The sequence below is a fragment of the Silene latifolia genome, chromosome 10 (genome assembly GCF_048544455.1).
Source record: "Silene latifolia isolate original U9 population chromosome 10, ASM4854445v1, whole genome shotgun sequence".
Taxonomy (NCBI): domain Eukaryota; kingdom Viridiplantae; phylum Streptophyta; class Magnoliopsida; order Caryophyllales; family Caryophyllaceae; genus Silene; species Silene latifolia.
This window is the reverse complement of record NC_133535.1, coordinates 92,972,904-92,999,246: the sequence shown is the minus strand read 5'-3', so window position 1 is coordinate 92,999,246 and position 26,343 is coordinate 92,972,904. Positions and strand designations below refer to the sequence as shown.

Genomic DNA, 26,343 nt, shown 5'->3' with positions numbered 1-26,343 from the left:
TTGAATCAAGCAAACGATCCTTTGGTTCAGGTCTCTCTCCATCAACCCACTTTACAGTCCACGCATTAAGACAAGAATCCCAACCCGGCTTCCAGGCAATCTTATCCATAATCAGCTCCAGACCATAAATAATGCTTTTAACTCCCCATGAACATCCCACACCTTCCTTTGGACATTTCCCCTCAACGAAGGTGTTATCCCTAAAAAATTTCCGTCGGAACATTCTGCTAAAGAATGAGTTGTCCCCAGAGACAAGCCTCCATCCATGTTTTGCAAGTAAAGCCTTATTAAGACACCCGACATTTCGAATACCCAACCCTCCCGATCTCTTTGGAAGACTTAGAAAATTCTTGCTACACCAGTGTAGTTTCTTCCCCAGATTACATCCAGCCCACCAAAATTGTGCCAACAGAGAATTGAGCTTTGTTGCCACACTTACCGGAATTTTAAAAACCGATAGAAAGAAATTTGAGAGATTTGATAGGACTGAAGAAATAAGAGTGAGTCTACCTGCCGGTGCTAAGAAAATTCCATTCCAAGACGAGATACGTTTAGTGACATACTCAAGAAGAGAATTGAAAATCCCTTTCTTTGACTCCTGAAATTCAGCTGGAATCCCCAAATATTTCCCTATACCTTTGTTAGCTCTTACTCGTAATACCCTCATGGTCTCTTGAGCCTTAGCTAAACACGTACTTGGACTAAAAAGGATTCCGGATTTATCCAAATTCAATTTTTGTCCTGAGGCCTCGCAGTATTCATCCAGAATCCTTTTTAAGTGAAGCGTTGATTGTCCCTTATCTTGGAAGAAAAAAACAGAAACATCAGCAAAAAATAGGTGTGTGATGGGTTCCACCTGTTGACATAAGGTGATCCTTTTAAGAAGCCCTGACTCCTTAGCATGCTCAATCTGTCCTCCAAGCACCTCCATACAGAGAATAAAAAGAAAGGGAGATAGCGGATCTCCCTGCCGCAACCCACAATTCGGTTGGAAACGAGGTAACAGAGAGCCATTAAGTAAGACCTCATAGGAGACCGTGGTGACACAGTTCATAATGAGATGCACCAGTCTTTGCGGAAAGCCAAACCTCATAAGTACCGCTTCCAAAAAATCCCATCTCATTCAAACAACAATTATCAACTACTACCAACTTATGCTTATACACTCCAATAATAACTACAAACATTCACTAAAGTAAAGTGTAAGTACATCTTAACTTCCCCGAAATCCGGCTTACGTAAGATTAAATCAATAAAAGAGTCTTATGAGATAGATTAATGCCGGGAAATTGACTAAATATGGCTATATTCTTGGCATAGGTAGTTATTGAACAAAAATAAAGAAAACAAAGGTAGTTGAAAACAAAAAAAAACAAAAAATATAAGGTTGTCTTTTTACAAATACCCTTAAATATAAGGTAGCTTTTGACAAAAAAAAAAACTTAACTTTATAGTAAATATATTCAAAGTAGTAGATGAAGGAGAAGGATGGAGGAGGACATGCGGGAGATTTCATTTTAAACATTGACTTCATTTGGGTGACGATTTATGTCAGCCAACTCCAATCTATGTTGAGACTAAGGCTTTGTTGTTGTTGAACTTCATTTCTAGATTACAACTCATTCAAAAATATTTCAAAACTCTTCTTCAAAATATTCAAACACTTATTTTTCGTTTAGTTTATAATCTCTTATCTAATCAGATTTTGTTATTAGATACTTCCTCAGTTTCATTTGTGGACGCGGGCCCACGGGGGCGCTTGGGGGAGAACAAGCGTTTGCATTTGTGGAGTCGCCACCAATTTATTGTGGAAAATTGGAAACCGTTCGAATACCTCGTGCCATGTCAAGACACAAAGTAGTGACATGAACACCAAGAACTCGTTACCCTTAGCATTCTATGTCTAGAATGACTCTCGTGGATGCCAATGAACACGGATGTTCACAGAGATATGGAGTAAGGGGTGAGGGTACGTATTAGGAAGCTCTTTTGATCGAACACCTAATCCCGCCCGCCTCGATAGCGGCCTCTACTAATGATTAGGAAAATTGTCTATACTCGATATGTTGTCGATTATATGCATGCAATGCAACATCCAACGTTTTAACCCTGGCATGTGAAGATTAATACTAAGTCGTTTAACAAGTAATTTAATCATGCAATTGGGGCAAAGTTGAGATTTAAGTTGATTACATGTGAAAGCATACAATACAATACAATAAATATAATAAATATAATAAAGGAAATTACAATAATTACATCGGATTAAATGATTTATGTCGAAAATACTTCTAAAACGGATAATTTTGAGAAAGAAATAAATAAACAAATTAACGAGCAGGAATTAAGGTGATAATACAATTAGTAGTTAATTAATACGTAAACTAATAACTAGGTCAAGGCAAAACGGGAGTTCAGAGACAGAAATCAACCAGGAACAGGCGCATCAGACCTGCGTCCCTTGGAAGAGGCGCGGCAGTTGCTGCGTCTGTTCCTTGGCTCAGTTCTGGCTGTGAAGCCGGAATTGCAAGTCGTTAATATTCGTTGGTGATTTTAAGGCTTGATTATGAATAATTGACTCGGATGAAAGTGATTAGCAGGTTATTTACATGCGATTAAGGGTCATGAAAGCGATAAACATGGAACAAAACTAATTAGAACGAATTATTTACAAGATTAAAAGGATTAATTAACAAATTAATGAACCAAACAAATTAATTAGGTTAAACAGGTTATTAATGACGAACTAATGATGAACAAAGGGTGGAAAATATATCAAAGAGGAATTCCAGAGACTTAATATTGATGAATCGAACCTCTAAAAACCGAATTTGATTTTAATGACGAACCCGCAAATATGAATTATAAGGGATTTAAGTCGGAGATGAATTAAATACTAATAACGATGAATATATTACATGTTAGAATTATTATGCTTAAATCGTCATATGAACAATGAACAATTGAAGAAAGAAATAAAACAATCGAATCATCAAAGGACTAAGGAAGAAGAAAGGAAGCAGGAACTGCGGCAGCCTCACGAAGAGGCGCAAAGAGTGTCTGCGTCCCTTCAAGAGGCGCAGCGATTCTTTGCGTCCTTTCTCGACGGTCATCTTCTGGTAATCCGTAAAAAAAGATTTAAAGCATGGTTTTAGAAATCGGTTTTAGAAATACTTTCGACATAAACCTTACAATATGATTACAAAAGTAAAGAACAATAATAAAATAGGGATTTACACCCTCAGACTTACATGTTTGACGAAACGAGATGAACTAAGTTTACGTTTAGTGATGCTCGACTAGAATGTACGACGAAAGTGCCCTCGTAAGAGGAAAACGAATAAGATTGATTAATGTTGATTATGGTGGAGTTGGTCAAATTGGTCAGTCATGCAAAACGAGGCTGATACTCAGAAAGATTCGAGCTTACGTGGTCGAAAGTTCAAGCACGTAGACGCCAAAAAGTAAGAACGTGGTTTAGAATGCAAAGGGAGAAGAGAAGGGCGGACACTCGCGTGAGAAATATGTGAGACCGAAGGTCTCTATTTATACTAATCACACGGAGGAAGTAGGGTTTTTCGGAGAAACTTTGGAAGTGAATCTCGAAAAGATATGAAAAGATATGAAAAATACGCAGAAAAGGACTTGGGAAGAGGCGCAGCAGGCACTGCGTCTCTTGGAAGAGGCGCAGCACTTGCTGCGTCCTTTCCCAAGTGGTTTCCCCCTGCGGAAGAAAGATTTCCGTGTTTAGGTTATGGAATAACGGATTAATCTTGTTTTCCTTAATATTTTGTGTGAATATTACGGGAAATTCTTTACCAAAGATTAAAAGATTTATAAAATATGGAATAGAAGTATCCGGAACATTCCAGAACATTCTGACTCGGTTTCAGAAAATGAAGACGGTTTTATGACCCGGACTCCAAATGTACTCTAATTACTGCTAAAACGACCGTATCGGCACGTAGATGACAATTAAGAGGTAGACACAAGTGTTTGAGCGATCACTTGACGATAAACTTACGAACTGTCACAAATCGTTCCGCGCACCAAACATGCGGCCCAATCATCACCGGGTGGTTTGCGGGAGGTGCAGAAATGAGGTATCTACACCATTGAATTGCTTACATTTGCTTTTTGGGCACTATTCATAAGTGAGAAGAATCTTTAACTTCTAATGTATAACATAAAAGATAGTAATGTAAGATTTTGTTTAAATTGTCTTACCGAGTGCATTATGAATATCAAATTTTTATATTTTTTAACGATATGTAACTAAAGATATGAATAAAAGAAAACAATATTGACATATGCGGATAAAGCAAATATGAACTATCATATGGAACGGAGGAAGTATTATAGTGACTTTAGCTCCAGATTTGCCTAGATGGTTAGTTCTGTCATGTATTTACATAATTGATTATAGGTTATTATTCCTCGCCTCCCATGTGCAGTAGCCCATGGGTGTGAAACAGACAATATAAACCTCAAGCCTTAGTCCCAACATAGGTTGGGATCGATTAGCATGAATCATCACCCGAACGAAGTTAATAGGTTTAAATAACGGTCTCAATTATGCATGTTCCTTTTATCGACTTTCAAACTCTCGTTACACTCAAACTATATTGGTGAACCTATCTTAGGGTACGGTGCGGAAAGAACTAATGGGGAAAAGAGAAAGAGAATGAGGTGGGGAATGGGGGAAAGAGAAAGGGGAAGGGCTAAGGAGGGTAGCCCAAATAGTATAAGGAGAAGAGAAAGAATAAGAATACAGATGGGCAAAGGGATACAGGTTGAGAAAGAGTAAAAAGGAGAAATAGGATGTAGAGAGAGGGAAATAGAAGGATGTGAACGATAAAAAGAAAGAAAAAGATGAAGGGAGGAGAAACAAGAATATATGGAGGAATTGTACGAGAAAAAATGGAAGGGATAACAGTATGACAACAAGTGAGTGAAGAGGGTAAATGGAGGATATATATAAGAGCATGGGGGACATGGAAGGTATATGGGAGAAGGAAGGAGAAAATTATGGATAAGGACCACGAGGATGAAAAGAGAGAGCTTTTAGGATACGAGTATGCGACGACGTTGGAGAGAAAAGGGAGAGAGAAATAGAAGGACGAGGGGGGTAGCGAGGGAGATGAACGCGGGGAAAGAGGTGGAGGAGAAATAGGAAGGGTAAGAGGAGAATGCTGAATAGTATGAGTAGAAAGGTGAGGAAGAGATGAGGTGTTTGAGGGCTCAAAAATGTTGAAGAGAAAAAGGATAAACTGTGAAAGAGAGATGGATTAGGGAAGGAGGAGGAGTAGGAAGGGGTAAGGAGGGAAGGGCGAGTAGTATGAGGAGAAAGAGGAAGAGGACTAGGAGTAGTAATAGGAAGAGAAATGATTAAAATAAAGAACTAAAATAAATAGAAAAAAACCCGACTAATAAAATTAAAATGTATCAAACCTATCAAGTTTCCTTTTCACTAATGTAGCGGTTAGTAGAGACATTCTTAATTAAAATGTCATTTTCTTGGAGGAAGCATAGGAAAACTGACGGAGAAGACACAAGAGAATGCAGGGAGCTACAATAATAGAAGGGGGGATGAATAGGAAAGAGGATAACGAGCCTGATAAAAAGGCGGAAGAGAATGAGGCGGCAATGTTAAAGAGAAAAGAGATACGAAATATTTGCGAATGTGATCTTATTTGCAATCGATTCGAACAACCAAAAAATTAAAACGACAAAAAATTCATTGTGATTGCCACTCAAAATGTATAGAAAAACAAACCAAATCAAGATTCGCTACTACGCATGTGAAAAGTAAACGATTAAAATAACTTGGGACGGCGCGCATCGCGCGCCGTGCAACCAACTAGTACACACAAAAGCAACGATTTGTACATTTATTTATTTACAGGAAAAAGGCCTTATTGTTGCAGCAAAAATTATACTACCTCCGATTTTTGAAAATATTCTACACGAGGATGAAGGTTGTGAGTAGAATGGTGAGTCTTACTAATAAAGGATTGTGGTTTTACTAACAAAAACATGCTCAAATGGGTTGGGCAGTTCTAGTAAATAGGCCAAAATCGGAATACAGGGCGATTTCCGAAAATCGGAGTGAGAAAGTGAAAGTGAACTAAACAAGAATTCTACCTCGTTGCCTTCGAGTATATTTTATTGCCTCAGTCTCATGAACGCAGTAAAAGCCTTTAACAAGGGACGAAAAGCTTTTATTGGTTAAAAGCTCTCTACTACGGAGTATTATTTATTTTCCTTGGCCATTCAAAAACTGTAAAATTTTTGAAGCTTGCAAGGGTTCACTCTTTTTGGAGCCACTACAAGATGTATCTTCATTCAAAGCATTTTCCTTGGTGGCTGCCATAGAACCCGTTTTAAATCCAGAACTGTACTTTGCTGCAAATGCCAGTGCAGATTGAAGTGCCCTATCAGAGTTGCTTGGTGGGTTTTTCACTGGTAGATCGATCTCTGTTGGACATTGACTTAGAGAAGTTTGAGAACTCAATATTGGTCGCTCAGGCTGTACATCCTTTGACTTGTGTGACAAATTAGTATTTCCCTTCTCTTTATAGCAAATCTGCAAATCAGTATGCCTTTTAGTAGAAACTCAAATCCTCATACGAGACTTGTCCACATTTCTTAATCAATTTGGCAGGATAGTGGGTTAATCAGTATGATTTATAGTTAATGAACTCACAAATTAATAACATGCAACTATCTTTCAAAATATCAATTGAGAAACGCACACACTTACCGATTTGCGATCAGTTATATCATATGAGGGTCCACCAGAGGAAGAAACACCAATTCCCTTGGCTTTTGCTTGAGTGGGACCATCCTTAAACATTTCTGAAAGGTTCAGACCCCTTTTTGGGGTCGAAGTACCCTTGAATACCTTAGAAAAATCAAGAGCCATATCTTGAGTAGAAGTACCGGCAGCATAATCACTGCTTCCAGATGCGTCCTCAAGATTTTCTTTAGCAGAATCATTCGGCAGTTTCATTCCAAATGAAATATTTCCTGAGCTATTATCTCCATGTGGTGGCGGGAGTGGTAGTTTATTGTCCCTGAGCCTATCAACCGAGGTTCTATCGAGCGATTTTAATTCAGAAGTTGCCCCTTCTACCATGACCGGCTGCACACTAGCTCCAACAGTATAGCTACTTTGCTGGGTGAATTCTGAATCTTTAGGCAGAACAGAATTGTCCAATTGAGAGTTTCCAAAAGAAAAGAAGGTTAGACCTTTTGGTTTTTTCGCTGGCTGAATGGCTTTTGTTGTTGACACCTCCTTCAAGTTATTCAGCACTGTTTTTCCAGGAGTGAAGGGTACACTAGCATTAATTTGCCCTTTAGATTTCGATATATCATGTTGATACACGGAACTAGTGCCCGATTTCAAGGGCACGGTAGAGGGTTCTGAGCTGTCCTTCACTGCAATCTAACATAAAGTAAACAAATTAGGCATTAACAAAAGGTGTTTTTCCCCCATGTTAAGGTCAAATTTGCAGGCAAGTTGAGATTATTTAAATTCATTTAAAGGAACATGAGATGTGCATGGAAATTTGGCAATTAATGCATGCAAATCCCAAATGTGGGACAAAAATGGCCAATTTGGTACAAAAAAGAGTATGTATAGCTGATAAAAACAACTGAGAAAAGCAAGCAAAAAAACTCAGAAATAAAGGGAAAATGAATCTTGTACTAGATTCTCACACGTGACTATGTGAAACTGTCCCAAATGCTAATGTATGTCTTATTCTGGTTATATAAGGTGTGAGACAATCTGGTTATATAAGGTTAATGGTCTTTAAGTGAGCTGCACGCTAGGACCGTCTTCAAGTTTTCGGGAAAACAAATGTTCGTTCCAAGGGTAACTAAAAGGTAAAGAAAAATACCTTGTGAGAAAACGAGCAGCTTTCACCTCTATTACAAAAACCTGTATCCGAGTAATTGTTACAGGGGTACTTGGATAGCTGATGATCAAATGGGCAGTCATCCCCTTTCATGCATGCTTGGCGTGCAAAATGGCAGCAAGGCTACAGTAGAGCACGAACAAGAATATAAACAACATTCTACATAAAATATTTAATATGGAGAGCGAAAGGACTCAAATAATCAAGAAACAAAATGGCCACGTTTGCAAACAGGCTACTTGTAACTTGTATTTTGTATGTTAGTTGGCGGGTTATCTCTTAAGCGTTCTTGAACTCACTTAGTGACCCGGAAGCATGTCCCACTTCTGAAGTTAAGGTATGAAGTAACTTTTTGCCAAATCCCATGAAATTTCAATATAATATTTCTTTCTAGAATTATTGATTTCTAATTATGTTGAAAATGTCATTAATTTACATTCCCTCTAACTCAAGTTATGAAAGCAAGAGAAAAGAGAGAAACGAGGGTGAAGGAATTTAGAGGTTGGTGACCAAAGGAAAGGGTGGGTTGGGCGATGGTAAAAGAGGTGTTGAAGGGCATTTTACAGGGAGGGTAACGACCGCTGCAGAGAGTTGAATTAAGGTCAGGCTAGGCTTGGAGGTGCGTATGTTGGGTTAGCGTGAAGGTGATGGTGAAGGGAACAGAGGGCAATGTCTGCTGAGGGAAGGTTAATTAACATCAGGCTGGGCTGGGAGGCACATTTGGTGGGTTGGGGTTAAGGTGATGGTGACAGATGTCATAATCGGTGTCAAGGTCGTGGTGGGGGTAGTGGTGCAGGGTGGTGGTGACAATGGTTGAGCGGGGTACAATAAAGGTGTGGGATGTGGGATAGAGAAATGGAGGGATAAACTTTGGAAAGGCAGGGATTGGACGACAGTCACAATACTGTGCCCTTAGGTGTATGACAGTATGAGTTAAGGTGAGGGTTACAAACGGTTTTATAATCTTCCTTATCATAGAATCACTCGTTGATTTTTTATTCGAAATCTCACCAGCAATTAAAATTTGTTCTCTCGACACTAAATTGTGAAACTGACCAAGTATCAAAAGAGTAAGATTTAAGATCAGAAGCTATCTTCAATAAAGCTGACTAAAAATGGATATTATTTCTCTCCACCTTTGATTTTGTTAATGGCACCACGTCATGTGAGAACTTGCATTTCTCACCCTGCGAAATAGAAGAAGTAACATGTCAGGTAGCTATAGAATAACACATCAAACAAATACGCAGAATTACAGAAGGACTATTATAAGAAATATCTTGGATTGTATATAAGATTTATAAAATCACGGGCCCTTACTCTCATTCTAAAATATCACACACTAAAATATAAAATAATTAGAGGCCTATAAGGCTCCGTGCATAACTCATCCTTAATGCTTGATAGCGGTGTTGCTTTTTCACATACGGACTTTACTCTTTCACATACATTTTTTCGTAAGTTTCCATATTATACCCTTTCCCTAAATCTAGACTCAATAGGTTTTAATGTTTTATACATACATTTTACCCTAAAATTGAATCTAATTGTTCTTAAAACTTGAATAATGGATTATAATTCTTCAAGTAGTGATGTAATTATTTTGTTTAGCAATTATTAATAAGTTGTTTATCAACTATTTTGCCCAAAAATTAGGGTTTATAATTCTTAAGTTCTTCAATTAGGTTGATGGTTGGCGGAAGGCATGGTGGTTTAGTTGTTGGACGCTGTCGGAGCAGGGACTGTATGGTGGACGATAATTGTCGGAGCAGAGGGAGGGTATCGTGGTCGGTGGTGGCCGGAGCGGGGGGAGGGGGAGTGTGAGGGAGGGGCAGTGCGGGAGAAGGAGCGAGTACAAGGGGAAGGGAGTGGTCGACTGGGTGCGGTGGTCGACTGGGGACAGTGGTGTGTGTAGTCGTCAGGTTGTTGGTCAGATGGCGGTGGGGACGGGTGGTGTTGATGAACTTTGTATTGGCTTTGTGTTTTTTTCCCTAAAATCATAATTACTTTGTTTTGTTTTTTTTTTTTTTTCTTATGTTTTGTATATTTTTTTTTTTGTATTTATTGATTAGTTTTATTTTATTTATTAATTAACAAGATTAATTAATTTTAGTTGTATTGCTTTTTTTTTCTAAAAATAAGGGATGTAAAAAATGACAAGGGTAGGAGACTGTGTTACCCCAAAGCTCCGACACGGTGTCGGATACGGCTATTTTGTGCGAATTTTTTAATTTTTTGGTCTAAAATAAAGTGTCGAAGTGTTGTGTCGATGTCGACACGATAGGTGTCGGACACGCGACACGGCAGGTAAGTGAAGTGTCGGAGTAACATAGGTGGGAGATGGATGCAGGGAGAAAAAAAAAATCAATTGGATGTGAGATGAAAAAATGACAAGGTTAAAATTGTAAATGACGTATGTGAAAGAGTAAAATCCGTATGTGAAAAAGTAATACCCTGGTTAAAATGTGACTTCAAACTGCCTTCTTGAACATGTAGTTATGTATTTAGAAAACAAGAACAAATGAGTCACCATTAATGTGCCTTTACCTTGCTCAAATGGAAAACCAATGTGACTTTACCACTTAACTTGAAGCTAACAAACAGGGTAGAACAAAATAAAAATGACTCGAATCCCAATATTATAAGCACACTAAACCTTATCATGAATTCATGATAGTTCACATGAGACGCATTGTACGAATAAATATGGGAGTTGTGAATTATGATGGAACTATTGTTTTATTTATTTGCGAAGTTGCAGTCATTCAATGCAAGTATCAACATGATATTCATTATGGCCCATCGGTAATTAACTTCTCTATACTGTTAATATAGGTAAGATTGTGTACATCAGACCCCCCCATCCCGCTACTCAGTGAGTCTTGTTCTAGTGTTGTTCTGTGTTAAGACAAAACGAAGGAAAAAAGGAAACTTAAAAGTGAGTATCCAATTACCTCAAGGCATCTTCCATTGAGATAGTGACGACAGTGTTGCACAACTTTAGGCTTCACAATAGGTTTAAGCTTCAACCTCTTCACGCCAAGTTTTCTGTTTAATTCAGCTCGCTGCTTCCTTCTCTTCAGCTGCAGTGTGAAATCAATTAAAAGTAATCACAGAAGTCATGAGATTAAAAAGAGTGAGGGAATGAACTAAATTGAACAAGAAACACTTGTAATTTCAGACATATTTAATCAGCAACAACACTAATCGACTATGTACTATAACTCTATAAGTAATCCCATTGTCCCACCAATAGTTACGTTTGGTTTAGGATCAGTTTTCTTTGTAAATCAAATGCAAGTGGGCGGGACTAGTAACATCAAAAAATATGCCTGAAAAGGGAAACGTAAGATATTCGCTACGACGGACTAAAAAGGAATACGGAAACTTTTAGCCAAGATAGGAGTAACATATTAACATATTTATCTCAAATCTATAATTGATGTCAGAATTATTACTAGAGGTCATAAAATAGCTTTGACCAATGATTTTGAGCAGAGGCTTCCATCCCTTACTAAGTAAGAAACAGAATGTAATGAGCCTACCATTCAACGCAGCAGAGAATAAACTATACGCAGCGACCACTTAGTTTCCTTGTATGTTTATAATATGTGGGTTTAGAGACATAGAGATAACAGGGAAAAACAATGTCGAGACAATTCATGTGGAACATTTCTTTTGCCTTCACTCACATTCTCGCTAACTGAATTTTAAGTTTGTAGCTTCTCAACTAGACACCTAAATAGCAGTAACAAGAACGTCACCTTGAGAAGAAAAAAGAAAAAATTTGCCTACAAGAAGAAGAAAACAACTATGAGTCGATAATGGAGCTTCCTTCCATATAAGCATTGCTCCATGGAATTCCTCGGAAATGCATTTGAATGCTTGTCATTGATTTGATTGGATTTCCCTCGTTGTTATCTATCTGTATGGTAGAATAGGTCTCTCTAGCTTTCCTTCTAGTGTGTTTGTGAATGAAGGAGTTTAAGCCCGGAAATCAAATAATTATTTACTATGATAGGATTCGTTAAATCAAAAATTATATACCATATTAGGAGAGCTGAGATGCAACCTCATAGATGAGTCATGTATCGGAAAATGACATCTATTCAATACGCCAGCACGTATCATTCAACCTAAGTAAAACTGTGAAAGTGAGTCAGGTGCAATAAAAAAACATTTTGTTGAAATAAACATGCATTAGATATGAAACAAAGCATTGAAGTCACATAAAGCTCAAACAATGACGCTTCATATCCCCTCAAGTGAGAATCATAGAGCAAATGTAACCTTTTTCTTTTCCTTCCTTGCTTCAGAAGCAGAACCTCCCCGTTTGTTCTTCAAGATGCTAGAGTCCTGCCATATAGTCACACATCAGACATCGCACAGGCAGGCACTTCCATAAACAACAAATCAATCAAAGCTATTTATTGATGCAGTAAGTCAAACTCCTTAAAGGTCGAATTAACCAAGATAACATCAAAGACCAAGCTTTGCACACCCATTTTGGTGTTACTCGCCTCAGAGTTATAAGAAGCTAGAAGAAGAGCAGCAGCAGCACAAACAAGAAGAGAGCCTTAATCCCAAGATGATTTAGGGTCGGCTGACATAAATCGGCCTTTAGAACCATCCCTGGATGATCGCACACCTCAAAGAAAACGAGAAGTGAAACATAATACCAAAGTCAAGCTAAACCTATAGGGTTGAGAGTTCAATAACTGTTTTCTTTTATAAAAATTTGGAATTTAGATATCAATTACAGTACAATTTAATAACAATAATTTTGAAAATATAACTTAAAATTAATGTTTGAGAAGATCTTAAGGTCCCGTCTGCTTTCTTTGACCCCATCTTTAGTGTCATTCTAACTTCACTCATTTGTATACTACGCATAAGTTCCCAATTAACCATGGTTGGCGGTATATGTACATTCCCAATACCTTGCTCCTGATGTCCATTGAATAGGGTATCAAAGTAAGATCTCTATCTATCCATTTCATTATTCTGAACCAAAACCTCGGGGCAAATATCCTTCACACATTTAGCTCTCCCAGTATCCTCATCATTCTGTCTCTCAGATGTGCCAGTTTATAGATATCTACAATTCTTGATTAACTTTTTCCCTCGCATCTCACACTGCCTTTTTAGCTGCTCGTCTAGCCTCTTTGTACTTTTCATAATTCTCATATCCCATGCATTATCGCGTGTCTCACTTCATCGTTCCACCAAGATGTGTCTTTACTTCATGGCTTATTACCTTTAAATTCCGCATGTGAGTGTTTTAGGCCATTCACTATCGGTCCCAAGCCCGGTTAAAGGAGGAGGGTTGTGGTAGGTTTGTGGCAACTATCGTTAAAACTCCCATCACACATTATAGACATGAATCGAAAAGATTTGCGAACCACCATTTCATAAAATTGTTTCAAAGTTATCGATATAATCCCAAAGCAGTTGCAATCATTTTCAATCAAAGCCAGGTCTTTAAATTGTTTATTATCCATTGTGGCAATTATTTTGAAAAGTTTTAGGGAGTAAAAGTGATAGGGATCAAGAAGTTGAAAATTTTCAGTAAAAGGAGGATTACCAAATTCCAATTTATGCAGAAGCCCTGCAGAAGCGCAGAACAAAGCAAAAAAAAGCCATTCTAGATCCATAAGAAATTCTTCAGTAGAAAAATGCAATACAGCACAGCAGAAGAAGTCACAAATTTGTGGGGTCTCCTAAAGACTCGCCACAGTGAATATTATAGGCGAGAATACAAAGGGTAATACATTTCTTTCTATGATTAATACTATGGATTTTCCCACGGAGAGACAAATAGCACTATATATGAAGGCTAGATGAAGTGATAGCTAGTTGTGTGGGGACAACTCAACAAACATTATAAATGAAGGCCACAGATGAAGTGTGCCTGGTTACAAGCTACAACTATGCATTCACCCATGCAGGGATAAATTGCTCATTAGCTCCAGTAAAGCTTGCTGCTTTTGGTACCCTACCTTTTGTTAAAATTGAACTTAGTTTGACTATTAGACCATGTTTAACGGGGGTGGGGGGAAAGGTGGGGGAGCAGGGTGAAAGAAAAAGAAATGATAAAAAAACTCAAACCCATTGAAACCTTTGGTATGTTTGGGTGCACAAAGGATCAAGGTGTGGGGTAGAGTGAAAGGAAAAAAGTGATAAAAATATCAAATAAGTCAATGCAAGCGTGTCATGAGGATGAGTTAAAGTGGGTGAAAGATAGGATGATAAAAATAGAAAAATTATGGTGGGTTTGGAAAAGTGGGTTGTGAATAAAGTATAATAATTAAATGTTAGACCATGGTGAAATAGACCCATGGATAAACATAATCTTAGAGCATTTGCAGGTTCGCAGGTGTGCTACATGAATTGCGTCACATGAAAACAAGGTATCTAGCTATTATAATTAAGCATAATAAATAACTAGATCAAGAATACATTAAAAATCTAGAATCGAGACACAACTTACAGCAATTGCGAAAGCAGCAGAGATCTGGTGTTTTTCATGTATTTCAGCTCCAATTTCTCGTGCAGCTTTTTGAATATACTCAGGAACAAAAGCTGTCTTTCATGAAGCAGAAGATACACAATAAGAGCTTATTAGCTGAAACACCCAGCAAAAAGACTAAAATCGTAGAGTACCAACATCAATAAGAAGACAGGAGCAGTAACGTTTTAATGACACCAATATCACATGCAAAACCTCATCCCTAGTATCAATAGTGATATACTCCCTCCATCCCATATACGATGTCGACTTAGACCAATGTTTCTGACCATATACGATAGTTACAGATTTTAAAAATGACAATTCGAAAACAGTTTCCTTTGATGAATCAAACATGACAAGTTTTATCTCTTCTTATATTTGGAGAAACATTTGTCAAAGTTCAGATCACTGAACAAAACCCCTAACCATCCACCTAAAATGGACTCACCCATCTGCCATCAGCACTCAAGGTTTGATATGTACCTTGTTCTCCCCAACAGAACACAAACGCTAGAATTTGAAAAAAAAAAACATGGAAACCCCCAATAATATCTGAATGAATAAGAGTGATGAAGGGATGCTCAAACTCAAGTACAGGGAGACAACAAAGAGGTATTACTAATCCTTCCTCTAAAGAAAGATAACCTTCCTTAAACAATACTCCCTTCCATCCACTCCAAAGGTAACATGGGCCCACTTTTTAAAGTGGGCCCATGTTGCCTTTGGAGTGGATGGGAGGGAGTAGAATTTAAAAACACCTTCAGTCACAACTCATAAGATCAATACAAAAAAAAAAAAAAAAAAAAAAAAAAAAAAAAATGGGAAGCATTCCAAAAAGGACACATCAAAAAGGAAAATATTCAAGTCAAGCAGGCAACTCTTCCCAAGTATATCGCAAAGATACTTACCCAGTTACACTACTAAATATCTTGCTTGGACCAATAAAAAAGTTGCAGACATATTTAAACAGGCAAGGTAAACATTTACCTTCCCCAGATGCAGCAACTCTTCCCGGGTATATCGCAATCTCTCACAAGCCTTAGGCCGTCTTTCATTATCCTGCAACACAAGAACGGCATAAATTTATTTATCAAGACATTTAACACTTCAAGCAACCAAGCTCACAAAAGAAGTTGGCATCAAAAGAAAAATAGAATCCTAATACAATAAAAATAAATAAAAGTTAGCTCAAGACACTAAGATGTTTCACGGTAAGGAGAAGTGTACTTTAAGGAAATTTAATCATTCAAGACAAGTTTGCATCAGAAACAGAAAGCTAGAAAATGATGACCACAGAAAAAGTCATTACTACCTTCAGGATTTTTGTAACTATGAGAGAGAGAGAGTTGATATTATAACATAATTGTACGACACTGGCACAGATGCCGACAGAGACATCCTTTTGAAAAACAAAGCTGCTGACAGTACACACGGATTCTACTCCACATGAAAAGACGTATCCTTATATAAATTTTCTTCAAGGTGCTAGCTACCTTTTATGAAGGTTTCTTCCCGACTTCCTACCAAAGCCAATCTTGGCCCAAAAAAAAAAGAGAAACTTTCCAGCAAAAAACACTGATGGTATGCTTCTCGTACTAAAAGTAAGTTTTGGGAAAATAAAGATCGGTCATGATTAATTTTCACTGAAAACTTTTTTTTTTTTTCTAATTGCCAAAATTGGCTTTTGGTAAGAGATTTTGAGGAAATGTTCATATAAGATATGGGTTTTGAACAAAACCTATATGAAGGTACATGTTTTGAAAAAGTGGTATAGAAAGTGGTATGCAAACTGCTATACACTCGATCAAGTCAGACATTCTTTGCCTTCGTAATATGAGGTAATAAAGCAAAATGACTCCCATCAAGTTATATGGCCTGAAGCTACCTATAATAACCAACAATCAGCTAAAAGCCACAATGCCACACAATTGAATACCTCACACTAAAAGTATAACAATGAGATTTTTAACACAGAGGAGCAAATGTAACAATTTCCATAGAAGCTACGGGAACTTTAACTAATACACACAACCAATGGAATCACATTAACAAAATTATGATAGAGCTGAACTTCTACCAGTTCAAGCATCCCCATGAAAGATAACTGATTTCATGTTATAAACGTTACTAGTTTAGGACCCGTGCAAAGTTGCACGGGCGTGTATAGATTGTATATATAAATTTTTTTGTAAATTCTTAAATTTACAACATTGTTTTGGTTTCTTATTTAAGGTAATTGATTTCCCATATGTTACATGAAAATTATATACTTGACAATTACAATTACAAATACAATACTTTTATAACAGTATAATCTACATATTTAAATTATAGTATTAATTTTTTTTCAAAGTAACATTAGTATTAAGAGAGTATTAATTGTAAAAACATAGTTACACTCTTGTTGTATATTATGCTTACACCCGTCGTATATCTTATTTTTGATTAGTGCATGCATATGCCGACATGTTTACCCTTATGTTAAAGCATGTTAATAATTTCAAATATCGGCAAATTTTACCATATATGATAAGTTTTGAAATGTTTGCACAAAAATTAAAATTGAAATGAGGACAAAATAAAAAAAAGTAGAATTACGAATTAAGTCAAAACAGTATTAGTTAACGTATACACTTGAAAACTTGGCATAAAAGGAAAGAACGCTTATGAGTTACACATTATGATATCTCTATAAATTATTTTCTATTTGATATACTAATCAGTATATGTAAATGATCATACTAAAACCTCTCAGAGCTTTTGAAATTAATTTACGACCCGTTTCGCGAAACATATTTGGTCTCTATGTCCCATAACATTACTCGTATCTCACATCTTTTGATGTACACATTCAAAAGTCATAAACTAAGTTGAATTTATTTTTTAGTTTCAAGGTATTCAATATTTGACCGGTAGAAATTGGTACAAAATCAATTGAGGTTCATTTTTGTTAACATGGTGGGCTCATTTCATAGTTAGTATTAGTCGTGTATGAGGTAGTAGATATAAATTTGATGATCATTGTGGGCCATTTGATTAGTGGGCTAATGAATTTTGGTAAAATTGTGCTTAGTATGAGGTGAGTATTTAGGCGGGAAATTAAAAAAGATATTTATGGTTTGCGTTTTATAATTTATAAGAAATAAGAAATAAAAAATTAACCACTTTTATCAATGTAAGTAGAATATAGACTGGTAAAAGTGACCAATTTATAACAAATAGCAGTAAGAGGATTATACATCTGATGTACTACCTCCAATTCTATAGTTTCTGAGCATTATAATAAAGTTTTTGAGTTTTGTTTTAAAGTTTCTGAGTTTCACTATGAAGTTTATGAGTTTATTCACTTAAACATTAAGCTCTAAAAAATTACAATAAAACTCAAAAACATTACATATAAGTTTAGCTAAATTTGAGTTTTGACGAAAAAATATTAAAATCTAACTTATAAACTTTATTATGCTCAAAAAAATACACATGCTCAAAAACAAATAAATTTTGAGATAATAAGCTCAGAAAAAATACATATATGCTCAAAAAACAAAAAGGTTGGAGGTAGTTTATCCGATGTATGTTCCTTTTTCTCTAACAAATAGTGAATATTATGTGTAAAAATGATTGTTTTTTTTTTTAAGTAGTCACTGTTAGTAACAAAATCGTGGTGACTTTTAATATCAAAAGCAAATTTTTTATCATAAAATGGTTATTTTTATGTGGATTCACCATATTAGAGTATCATATCATAGTATAATTTGTGATTGAGAATTAAGCCATTGACACTCTAGAGTGTAAACCCCTTATTCATGTTCGCTAACGTTAAAATGTTAAATATACATCCAATCAAAACTCTCTAATGCATACCCTTTAATCCTTTATTAATGTTTAAAAAATGTCAACCTACTCATATATAATCAAATTTCATTCGTATAAATTGCATTAACTAATAAAAAAATTTGAGGGAGATCGGAGATAGTCTCTAAAGAAGTTATTGATATAAAATTGTAATCATTTATCGTTTTCATGACCATTTTATAATTATATTGTTAATCATGACTTCAAACGACTCTTTAACTTTGTATATATTTTTATAATAAGTGTACTCATTTTATTTTTAACCATGTTTTCATCTGTTTTATTGACCGTGGTACTGTTTTGTATTATAATTATAAAATAAGCTCATAATAAATTTATTATGAGACCTTCTATAAAGACATTTACCCAATGCTTGTCAAATTCAATTTGTTAGTTGTTAGATTATTCAATTTACTAGTGCAAGGAAATGGGAGATGCTATAATAACATGATAATCGAAGATCGGCAACAAAACATTAAGTTCATAGTAAAAAAAAATTAATCAAGACACTATGGCAATTGTTATTGTTCTATTAATTAGTATAGATAGTTAGATTGAAAGTTATGAACACTTCAACATGACTGGCCACTTTAACAAATAGATATTCACACCAGTTTAAAAACGTAAAAGGAATGATTTTGAGACTAACAATTATCTAAATTGCATGATTAAACAATATTGTCTAATCGAGTAAAAACATGATGCTTAAAAAAATTAAATTCATGCCATAAAACAATTGTATATACTATATAAGATATGAAAATTATTAAAAAAAACCACAAAATTCCAAAATTAATTTTATGTTGGTATAAATTATTTTGGAGACCTTAAAATATAGAGAAGTTAGTAAAAACAACAATAAAACATGGTGGTATAAATTTTATGTTAACAACATAAAATAAATTTTATATATTGGGTTATTTAGCTAATGAGCCTCTTTTTAAGAAATTCTAAAATCTATGTTAAATGTGGAGTGAGGTTTTGGAGGGAAAAAAAATATGTTATGGTTGTTTTATTATTTTATATAGATTAACATTTAAGTCATCTTTTGTTTCAAATAAAACATATAAGTCAACTTAAGGAAGTGTCACATACCTCTTTCGTTGAAGGGCTCATTAAAATTCCAAGCACAACCTGCTTCCGTATCTTACCATGAACTATAGGATCACCAGCTCCAGATTTCATGTTATTGTAAGCCTCGCCTTCTAATCGTACAAGCTTACCTACTCCTGATTCTATATCTTTATCAGACTTCTTCTTAGTGTTCTTAGTCTTAGTTTTTTTGGCCTTAGCACTAACAATAAGTTGATTCCTCCGCCCAACGTTGTCCAATAACTGGCCAGATGAAACTTGCCCTACATTTTCTCTCTCCCATTCGGTGGAAGCCAAATCTCCAGTTTTTGGCAGCTCTCGTGGAGCAATTTGCTTAGAAAGCTTTTTGTCCTTACTTGGAGCATCTTTGATGCATTTAACATTCTGGTTCACAAACTCAGGACAACTAGATAGCACTGTATCAGCGGACTTTGGAGCCTGAGAGATCCCTTCACCTTCAAGAATGGATCTATCTACTTCCACACCCTTTCTTTTCTTCCTGTGTACTGCATCTTTCTTCGTAATATCTCCTGCAATACATTTTTTACTTTCAAAGCTCTCCATGGTCAGAGATTTATCACAAGGCCTGTCAATGTCCAAAATGGAACCAAAGTCACAAGCAAGGTCCATGTTCACATCTTTATCCAGCAGTTGTAGCATGTCCGGATCATCTGATTCATCCATGAGAATCCTGTTAATGCTTGACAAATCTTCATGCACATTACAAAGCCCAATAGTTCCAACAGTAGTGCCCTCCTCATCATGCGTAGTGTTGTCAGTCATTTCAGAGTTTTTAGACATTCCCAACTCGTTTGTTATCATTTCTGGCCTACGTAAAACAGCATCATCATAAAAAGCGGCTGCAGTTGTATCACTTTTCGTCTCATTATGAGAGGAAGAATTGCCAACTTCCACACCAGAAAGATAATCAGAATCATAGGGTACTGCTTTCTTCCTCCTTGTTTCAGGATTATCAGGAACACCATCTTTGCTCAAATTATAAAGAAAACCATTAATCATTTATATGCAAAAAAAGATCACTCACCCAAGTGAGAAAGTATACAGCTAAGGAAAACTAACACTAGCAGGATCAAATCACTTGAGAGCATAGCTTACGCGTACTATAACCACATCATTTTCTAACTAGAACAAAACGTGGGCTTCGAAATTTAGTAAATTCATGGATGGCAAACCAAAGCTTCATTTCAAAGGAATAAGAGTTTTTTTAGCATTTACATGTAAATGGGCGATAATGGACCCCAAGCTTAAAATGTAACAACACATGAATTAACGGCCTTACTTCAAAATTAGTGTTCCTCAGGCATACGTAGGAGCTAGCAATAGTGTCCATTACCCCTAGCTTTATTTGTTTACATTAGGAGCACCTTTCGCGCAGTTGGTGAGGCACAAACTGTAATTTCCATATTTTCCTTGTAATTGCAATTTTATACCATTCCCTTTTCCCCATCATCCGGATCCCTCAAGGCTCCCACACATAATGGGTGGAAAATTGAATGTACGCAAACCTCAGGCCTGTGCTAAGCGGCACAGAGACGCCGTTTTCAAATGACCCAAGAACAAATCATTTAACATAAGAACAAATCATTCAAGCAGACACAACTAATCAATCAATTTATTATGGTTATTAAAGAATAAAATAGTAAAAAGGAAATTACCAGTAAAAAGAGTGGTATACTGGGGAGAATTAGCATACTTAGCAAAGGGGTTATTGGTTTGATCAGGTAAAAGGGAATAAATTTTGACAAGTGTATTGAAAGTATTGCACGGAATTGGGTCTCTTTCCAGCGAATTAAGACCAAAGAACTCTCTCACTGATTTCCTACTTTCTTCGTCTGGTTTATTATCCACCATTCTCTAAGATTGCAGCATAAATGAGCCCTTAATTGGTAGTTGCTGAATGGAATTGTAGTGTCGCGATTCGATGAGACAAGGGTCTGCCCAGCAACCGTCGGCTGGCAACGCCGTCAGATAGGGCCTTTCCTACTTTCAAATGCACCTTCTTTTCCTAATCAATCAATCAATCAATCAATATCAATATCTATCTATCTATCTATCTATATTAATAAAGGAAGCTTTTTTCGGAGCATATTAGAGTCTCCAACATTAGCGAACTACCCGAAAAAAACATAATATATATATACTTTTCCTTATAAAAATAGATAGAGAAAATAAAAATAAAAAAACCTCAAATAAAACCACAAGATAGAGTTTATGAGCGAACAAACGTAGTAATAGTGATGATCGATCAGCAGCTGCCTTAGCCTTATAGAAGTCTAATATGACTAAATATCTATCTTATTGCAAATACGCCAACCTTCAATGCTATATATATATACACTTCAGGAATTCCTTTGGTTCACCATTAAACTTAGGGGGCGTTTGGTATGGGAAAGGGAAAGAGAATGAGATCAAGTAAGGGAAATGAGGGGTAAGGTATAGAATTCCTTTGAATTAAACTTGTTGTTTGGTTATGATCTTGTAAGGGAATGATTTATCCCCTAATTCCCTTTGTGGTTGTTTGGTTGTTAAAGAAGGGAATCAATCTAATATTACGATTTTTTCTTATAAACAAATTTTTTCATACTTTTTTTAATGTTACGACTTACCAACTATTTTTTCCTGTTCATTTTTTTTTCTACCTTTTTTTTGTGATTTTTTATGTTACTTTTTTTCAACAACTTTTTTTATTCTTTTATGTTATTCAGTATTTTTTTTTTGTTATGCAACCTTTTTCAAGTAAACATATTTTTTTAATACAACTTTTTTTCGAAATAATTTTATTCATCAACGCAAAATATTACTTCTTGTCCATAATACGAAACATTGTTCCAAGTGACAACCGTAAAAAAAGTTCAAAAGCAAAAAACGATTATAAGTTCAACCTACTAGTTTTTCATAGACTCAAACATCAACATCATTCTAAGTCAAAAGACTTTTGACATATACGCATTTCAATTCATCGGGACACTTGAAGAAAATCATGAGCTTATTTGGTTGGGCCGTCAAGATCGGAGCTACTTCCAAAGCTTCTTGCGGTGTAATACCTTCCAAAGCAAGTAGTACATCTAGCACTTTTTCACTCTTCTCGCTTATTTCTCTCTCACGTTCATCAGCACGTTGCTCACGTTCATCAGCTCGGGACATCACATTAGCCATGGTAGAAAGATGAACATTCATGTCTTTCATAAAACCTTGTAAAGAAGCTAACTCAGAATTGCTAGAACTTCCAGATTCTTTCTTACCTCCCTTGCGCTTAAAAGTGTGTTCTCGCTTCACTTTTTTTAATGGAGGGGTAGACTCTGCATTACCACTAACAATGGCATCCTCTTCATCACTTGAATCAAGCATAACTTGCACGGTGTGATTTCTCCATATTATCAATAGCTTCAACAAAACCCTCGGTAGGTTTTCAATCGCATAATCTTTGCCATAAACTTCCAACAATGCATTCAAGTGAGGAAAAGCATGTCCATACAAGTTTTTGCAGTTTGGATGTACCTAACAATTTTACACATTTGATTTAATTACCAAATTAATTGCTTTTGAACTAAAAAAATAATATATAAAAAAATAGCTGTAAACTTATATTACCTTACAATACTCATCATACACTGATCTCTCCACCGAAATCATTTGTCTCTCATCATCCCACTTGAAGCCACTTGTACCTAACATCTGAACAATTGCTCTAAATTTGGTTACAAGTGTCTTGAGTCTAGAATCAATGTGTGGCAATGCTTTCAGACCACAACCGGGAATAGCCTTGCTAATAATTTCTTCTAACCGTACCATGTAACCATTTCTAAATCCATTTTCACATTTCCAGTGTGGATCGGCATTCAAGTCAGACAAAGCCGCTACCAAAGCATTATCTTCTTCTTTGGTCCAAAAACGTTTGTTCTTGCCTCTTCCACCTGCACTAGCACCTCCACTAGCAACTCCAATAGCACCTCCACTAGCAGTACTTTCATCCATCCTACTAAAACATTATAACAGAAAGTAGACAACACCAATCTAATTTAATTAAAAAAAATCATAATATTGTATTAAATAATACAAACATTAACAAGTTTAATTTGATGCTCAAACATAACATACAATCCAAATGATAGAAAGTAAAGCAACTTAACACCAAGTATTCTAAAAAGAATGAAAATATAAACTAGTCAATCCGATTTCTAGCTCTCCAATTGTTGAACATGCTTTGAGCTAATGAATTTCTCTTATCTGTCCATGAGTCGGTTACATTAATGGAGGTTATGTACTCCACCTCATCATCATCACTTTCATCACCATCACTCTCAATTTCTTCATATAACTCATCGTCATCAAATGATTCAGGAGACATATATCTCTTCACCAAATTATGTAATAAAGCGCATGCAAGTACAATACGGCCATGTGTTTGTAAACTAAACCAAGAAGGACTTCTAAGTATTCCCCATCTTCCCTTAAGTAACCCGAAGCATCGTTCAATCACGTTTCTAGCTTGTGCATGCCTTAAGTTGAAATATTCCTCGGCGGTCTGAGGTCGATGAGGACCACTATTCCACTCTTTAAGATGGTAAAGATGACCTCTAAATGGTGCTAGAAATCCATCTCCATTAGTGTAGCCACCATCACATAAGTAATAACAACCTTAAGACATTAAAAAAACGCTATTTAATTATGTAATTATTAATGTAAGTCGGATTTTAATTAAATATATTTTGTTAATTGAATTACCTTTTGGCACTTTTAAACCATTGGGCCTAGAAATAGCATCTCGAAGAATACGACCATCATGTGCAGATCCCTCCCAACCAGGTAAGACATATATAAATTCCATTTCAGGAGAACATACTCCTAGTACATTCGTTGTAAGGTTACCTTTTCTTGTCCGATATTTAGACCGATCAGCAGTAGGTACATTTACATAAATCATTGTACCATCAAGTGCACCTAAACAATTCTACATGAAAAAAAAAATATTTAAAATGAAGTTATATGTCTACTATGGTTAAACACAAGAGATATTTATAGTACCTTGAAATATTTCCATCTATCATCCTCGCAATCTTCTGGTATTGGTGTAGGTTTTTTAAGCAACACAACATGCAACTTCAATATTGCCATTAAACAAGCATGAAATTGTCTACTAACACTTTCACCACTTCTATAAAAATGTGCACCTATCATTCTATTTTTTTTATGGTGTGCCACTGTGTATAAGAAACCTGCAACAATTTCTTCCAACCTCATGTTTTTTGTTCCACTTAGACCCCCCACATCTCTTATCATTTCTAAAAGTACACCAAATGTTCCACGGTCAATACGAAGAAAGTTTCTACACATAGTGTCACTTTCCCTAATCATTCTATTCAAGTTATACATTCTTCGTTTTCTTCTAGTTCGTTTATCTAATGTTAAATATTGAGAGTCATGTATGCTCTTCCTAATGGTATACCACATCAAATGTACCAATACAACACACTTCATTATGATAATAACATATCGTATAAAGTCCAAATTTCTCCTCCTTCTCAAAGAAAGATCACTACGAGCCATTTCTGTAAACAAGAAAACATGAATAATACCATATCATTTGTCTAACACATACTTAATAAACTCAATAAACACAATTTACTTAATTAAAATTAAGTGGGCTGAAAGCAAATTGACGTTAATTAGTCTTGTGTTTACTATCTACTCATTGTCGTGGAAGCTTTTGAGGCAGGGACTACCATTGCAATTCTCTCTGTCTAAGGTTTCATAGTCAGCTCGACATAGTACTCATTGTTCGGTCTGTCTAAGGAACAACAAAATACTATTTTAAATTCAGCAATTCTCTCTTGTGACGGTCACAATTTGCGACGGGTAAATTTGACCACTTTTTGAGAAAATGTAACCATTCAAGTATTGTTCATAAAATGTTATTTATAAAAAACTGGTCATATTTTCTCATAAAATGATCACATTTGGCCCGTCGCAAATGTGAATAATACTTGTGACGGAATAGTACCCGTCACATGAGAATTGGTGAAATAAATTAGGTGCGACTACTTCCTGTGTAAGATGTAGCACCTGAAAGTGAACCATTTTCCATATTAATATAAGACGAAAAAGTCAGATTTCATGTCCACCAAAATCAGACACTCAAAAAAGTTACCCTGTATTTTCATCTTAGACCAACTATGTCAGACTATTGTAGCTAACATGAAATATAAAAAAAAAAATGGAAGAACAACTATGTCAGACTATTGAATTCGTCAAGCGTAAATTAGAGATAACAACTATGTCAAGAACAATTATGTCAAGCACAATTAAAACCCTAAATTAGAAAAATTGAACAATAATAACCCTACATCAGAAAAATTGAATAATAAGAACCCTAAATCAAAAAAATTGAACAATAAGAACCCTAAATAAGAAAAATTGAACAATAAAAACCCTAAATTAAACATGAATAAGTCCATACTTTACAAAAGCAAAAATTAAAACTAAAAAACAAAATATAAAAGGATGAATTTTTTAGAGAAAAGAGGACAAACATTGAAGAGAGAAGGGAGAAGTGACGGCAGATAGGACGGCGACTGACGGTGAGGTGGCGACAGGCGGCGGCGACGACAGGCAGTAGAGCAGCAACGTTGTTTTTTTTTTCTTTTTGAAAGGCTACGTTGTTTGTAGTGAAGGGAGGAAAATAGATGGGTAAGGAAGGGAATGAAAATCTAAACCTTGGGGGGGGCAGTGGTATCAGTTTAGAATTATTAGGAGGTTTGTTAATAGGATAGATGGGTAAAGGGTATCATTAATTTGCTTAACCAAACAATAACAAAGGGAATCATCAGTCCTTATTCCCTTACCCTTTCCTAATTACCCCCAACCAAACTTTCTATTGTTTGCACTTAATTCTTATTCCTTTGCTCATGGTATTGACCCTAATTGATTTATTTGTTTTAATTTTAT

The 26,343-nt window shown here is 35.8% G+C and overlaps 3 protein-coding genes across 3 annotated transcripts; all 3 read right to left on the bottom strand.

The window, feature by feature from the left end:
• Nucleotides 1–5,800: 5,800 nt before the first annotated feature.
• On the bottom strand, nucleotides 5,801–21,555 carry LOC141605744 (uncharacterized). Its single transcript, XM_074424628.1, has 10 exons — nucleotides 21,054–21,555; nucleotides 19,381–20,363; nucleotides 15,421–15,492; nucleotides 14,413–14,508; nucleotides 12,213–12,278; nucleotides 10,877–11,005; nucleotides 9,059–9,109; nucleotides 7,905–8,045; nucleotides 6,764–7,447; nucleotides 5,801–6,586 (listed from the first exon to the last, which is right to left on the bottom strand). Exons 1-10 carry the CDS (start codon nucleotides 21,247–21,249, stop codon nucleotides 6,257–6,259), a joined length of 2,748 nt encoding a protein of 915 aa, XP_074280729.1. The 5' UTR covers nucleotides 21,250–21,555; the 3' UTR covers nucleotides 5,801–6,256.
• Nucleotides 21,556–22,173: 618 nt separating this feature from the next.
• LOC141605745 (uncharacterized) lies at nucleotides 22,174–26,065 on the bottom strand. Its single transcript, XM_074424629.1, has 3 exons — nucleotides 25,925–26,065; nucleotides 22,990–23,377; nucleotides 22,174–22,896 (listed from the first exon to the last, which is right to left on the bottom strand). Exons 2-3 carry the CDS (start codon nucleotides 23,371–23,373, stop codon nucleotides 22,318–22,320), a joined length of 963 nt encoding a protein of 320 aa, XP_074280730.1. The 5' UTR covers nucleotides 23,374–23,377; nucleotides 25,925–26,065; the 3' UTR covers nucleotides 22,174–22,317.
• LOC141607899 (uncharacterized) lies at nucleotides 23,561–24,771 on the bottom strand. Its single transcript, XM_074427249.1, has 3 exons — nucleotides 24,424–24,771; nucleotides 24,124–24,349; nucleotides 23,561–24,036 (listed from the first exon to the last, which is right to left on the bottom strand). Exons 1-3 carry the CDS (start codon nucleotides 24,769–24,771, stop codon nucleotides 23,561–23,563), a joined length of 1,050 nt encoding a protein of 349 aa, XP_074283350.1.
• Nucleotides 26,066–26,343: the final 278 nt, after the last annotated feature.

What these genes read in the sequence shown, in the direction of transcription:
- LOC141605744 (XM_074424628.1), bottom strand. Translation starts at nt 21,249, where the DNA reads ATGGTGGATAATAAACCAGACGAAGAAAGTAGGAAATCAGTGAGAGAG. An exon ending in TCAATGGAAGATGCCTTGAG is followed by an intron (nt 9,110 to 10,876) that starts GTAATTGGATAC and finishes TCTATTTCGCAG; the next exon opens with GGTGAGAAATGCAAGTTCTC. An exon ending in GCTGCTCGTTTTCTCACAAG is followed by an intron (nt 7,448 to 7,904) that starts GTATTTTTCTTT and finishes ACTTTATGTTAG; the next exon opens with ATTGCAGTGAAGGACAGCTC.
- LOC141605745 (XM_074424629.1), bottom strand. Translation starts at nt 23,373, where the DNA reads ATGGATGAAAGTACTGCTAGTGGAGGTGCTATTGGAGTTGCTAGTGGA. An exon ending in TGTATGATGAGTATTGTAAG is followed by an intron (nt 22,897 to 22,989) that starts GTAATATAAGTT and finishes TAAAATTGTTAG; the next exon opens with GTACATCCAAACTGCAAAAA.
- LOC141607899 (XM_074427249.1), bottom strand. Translation starts at nt 24,771, where the DNA reads ATGTATAACTTGAATAGAATGATTAGGGAAAGTGACACTATGTGTAGA. An exon ending in ATAGATGGAAATATTTCAAG is followed by an intron (nt 24,350 to 24,423) that starts GTACTATAAATA and finishes TTTTTCATGTAG; the next exon opens with AATTGTTTAGGTGCACTTGA. An exon ending in TGGTTTAAAAGTGCCAAAAG is followed by an intron (nt 24,037 to 24,123) that starts GTAATTCAATTA and finishes TAATGTCTTAAG; the next exon opens with GTTGTTATTACTTATGTGAT.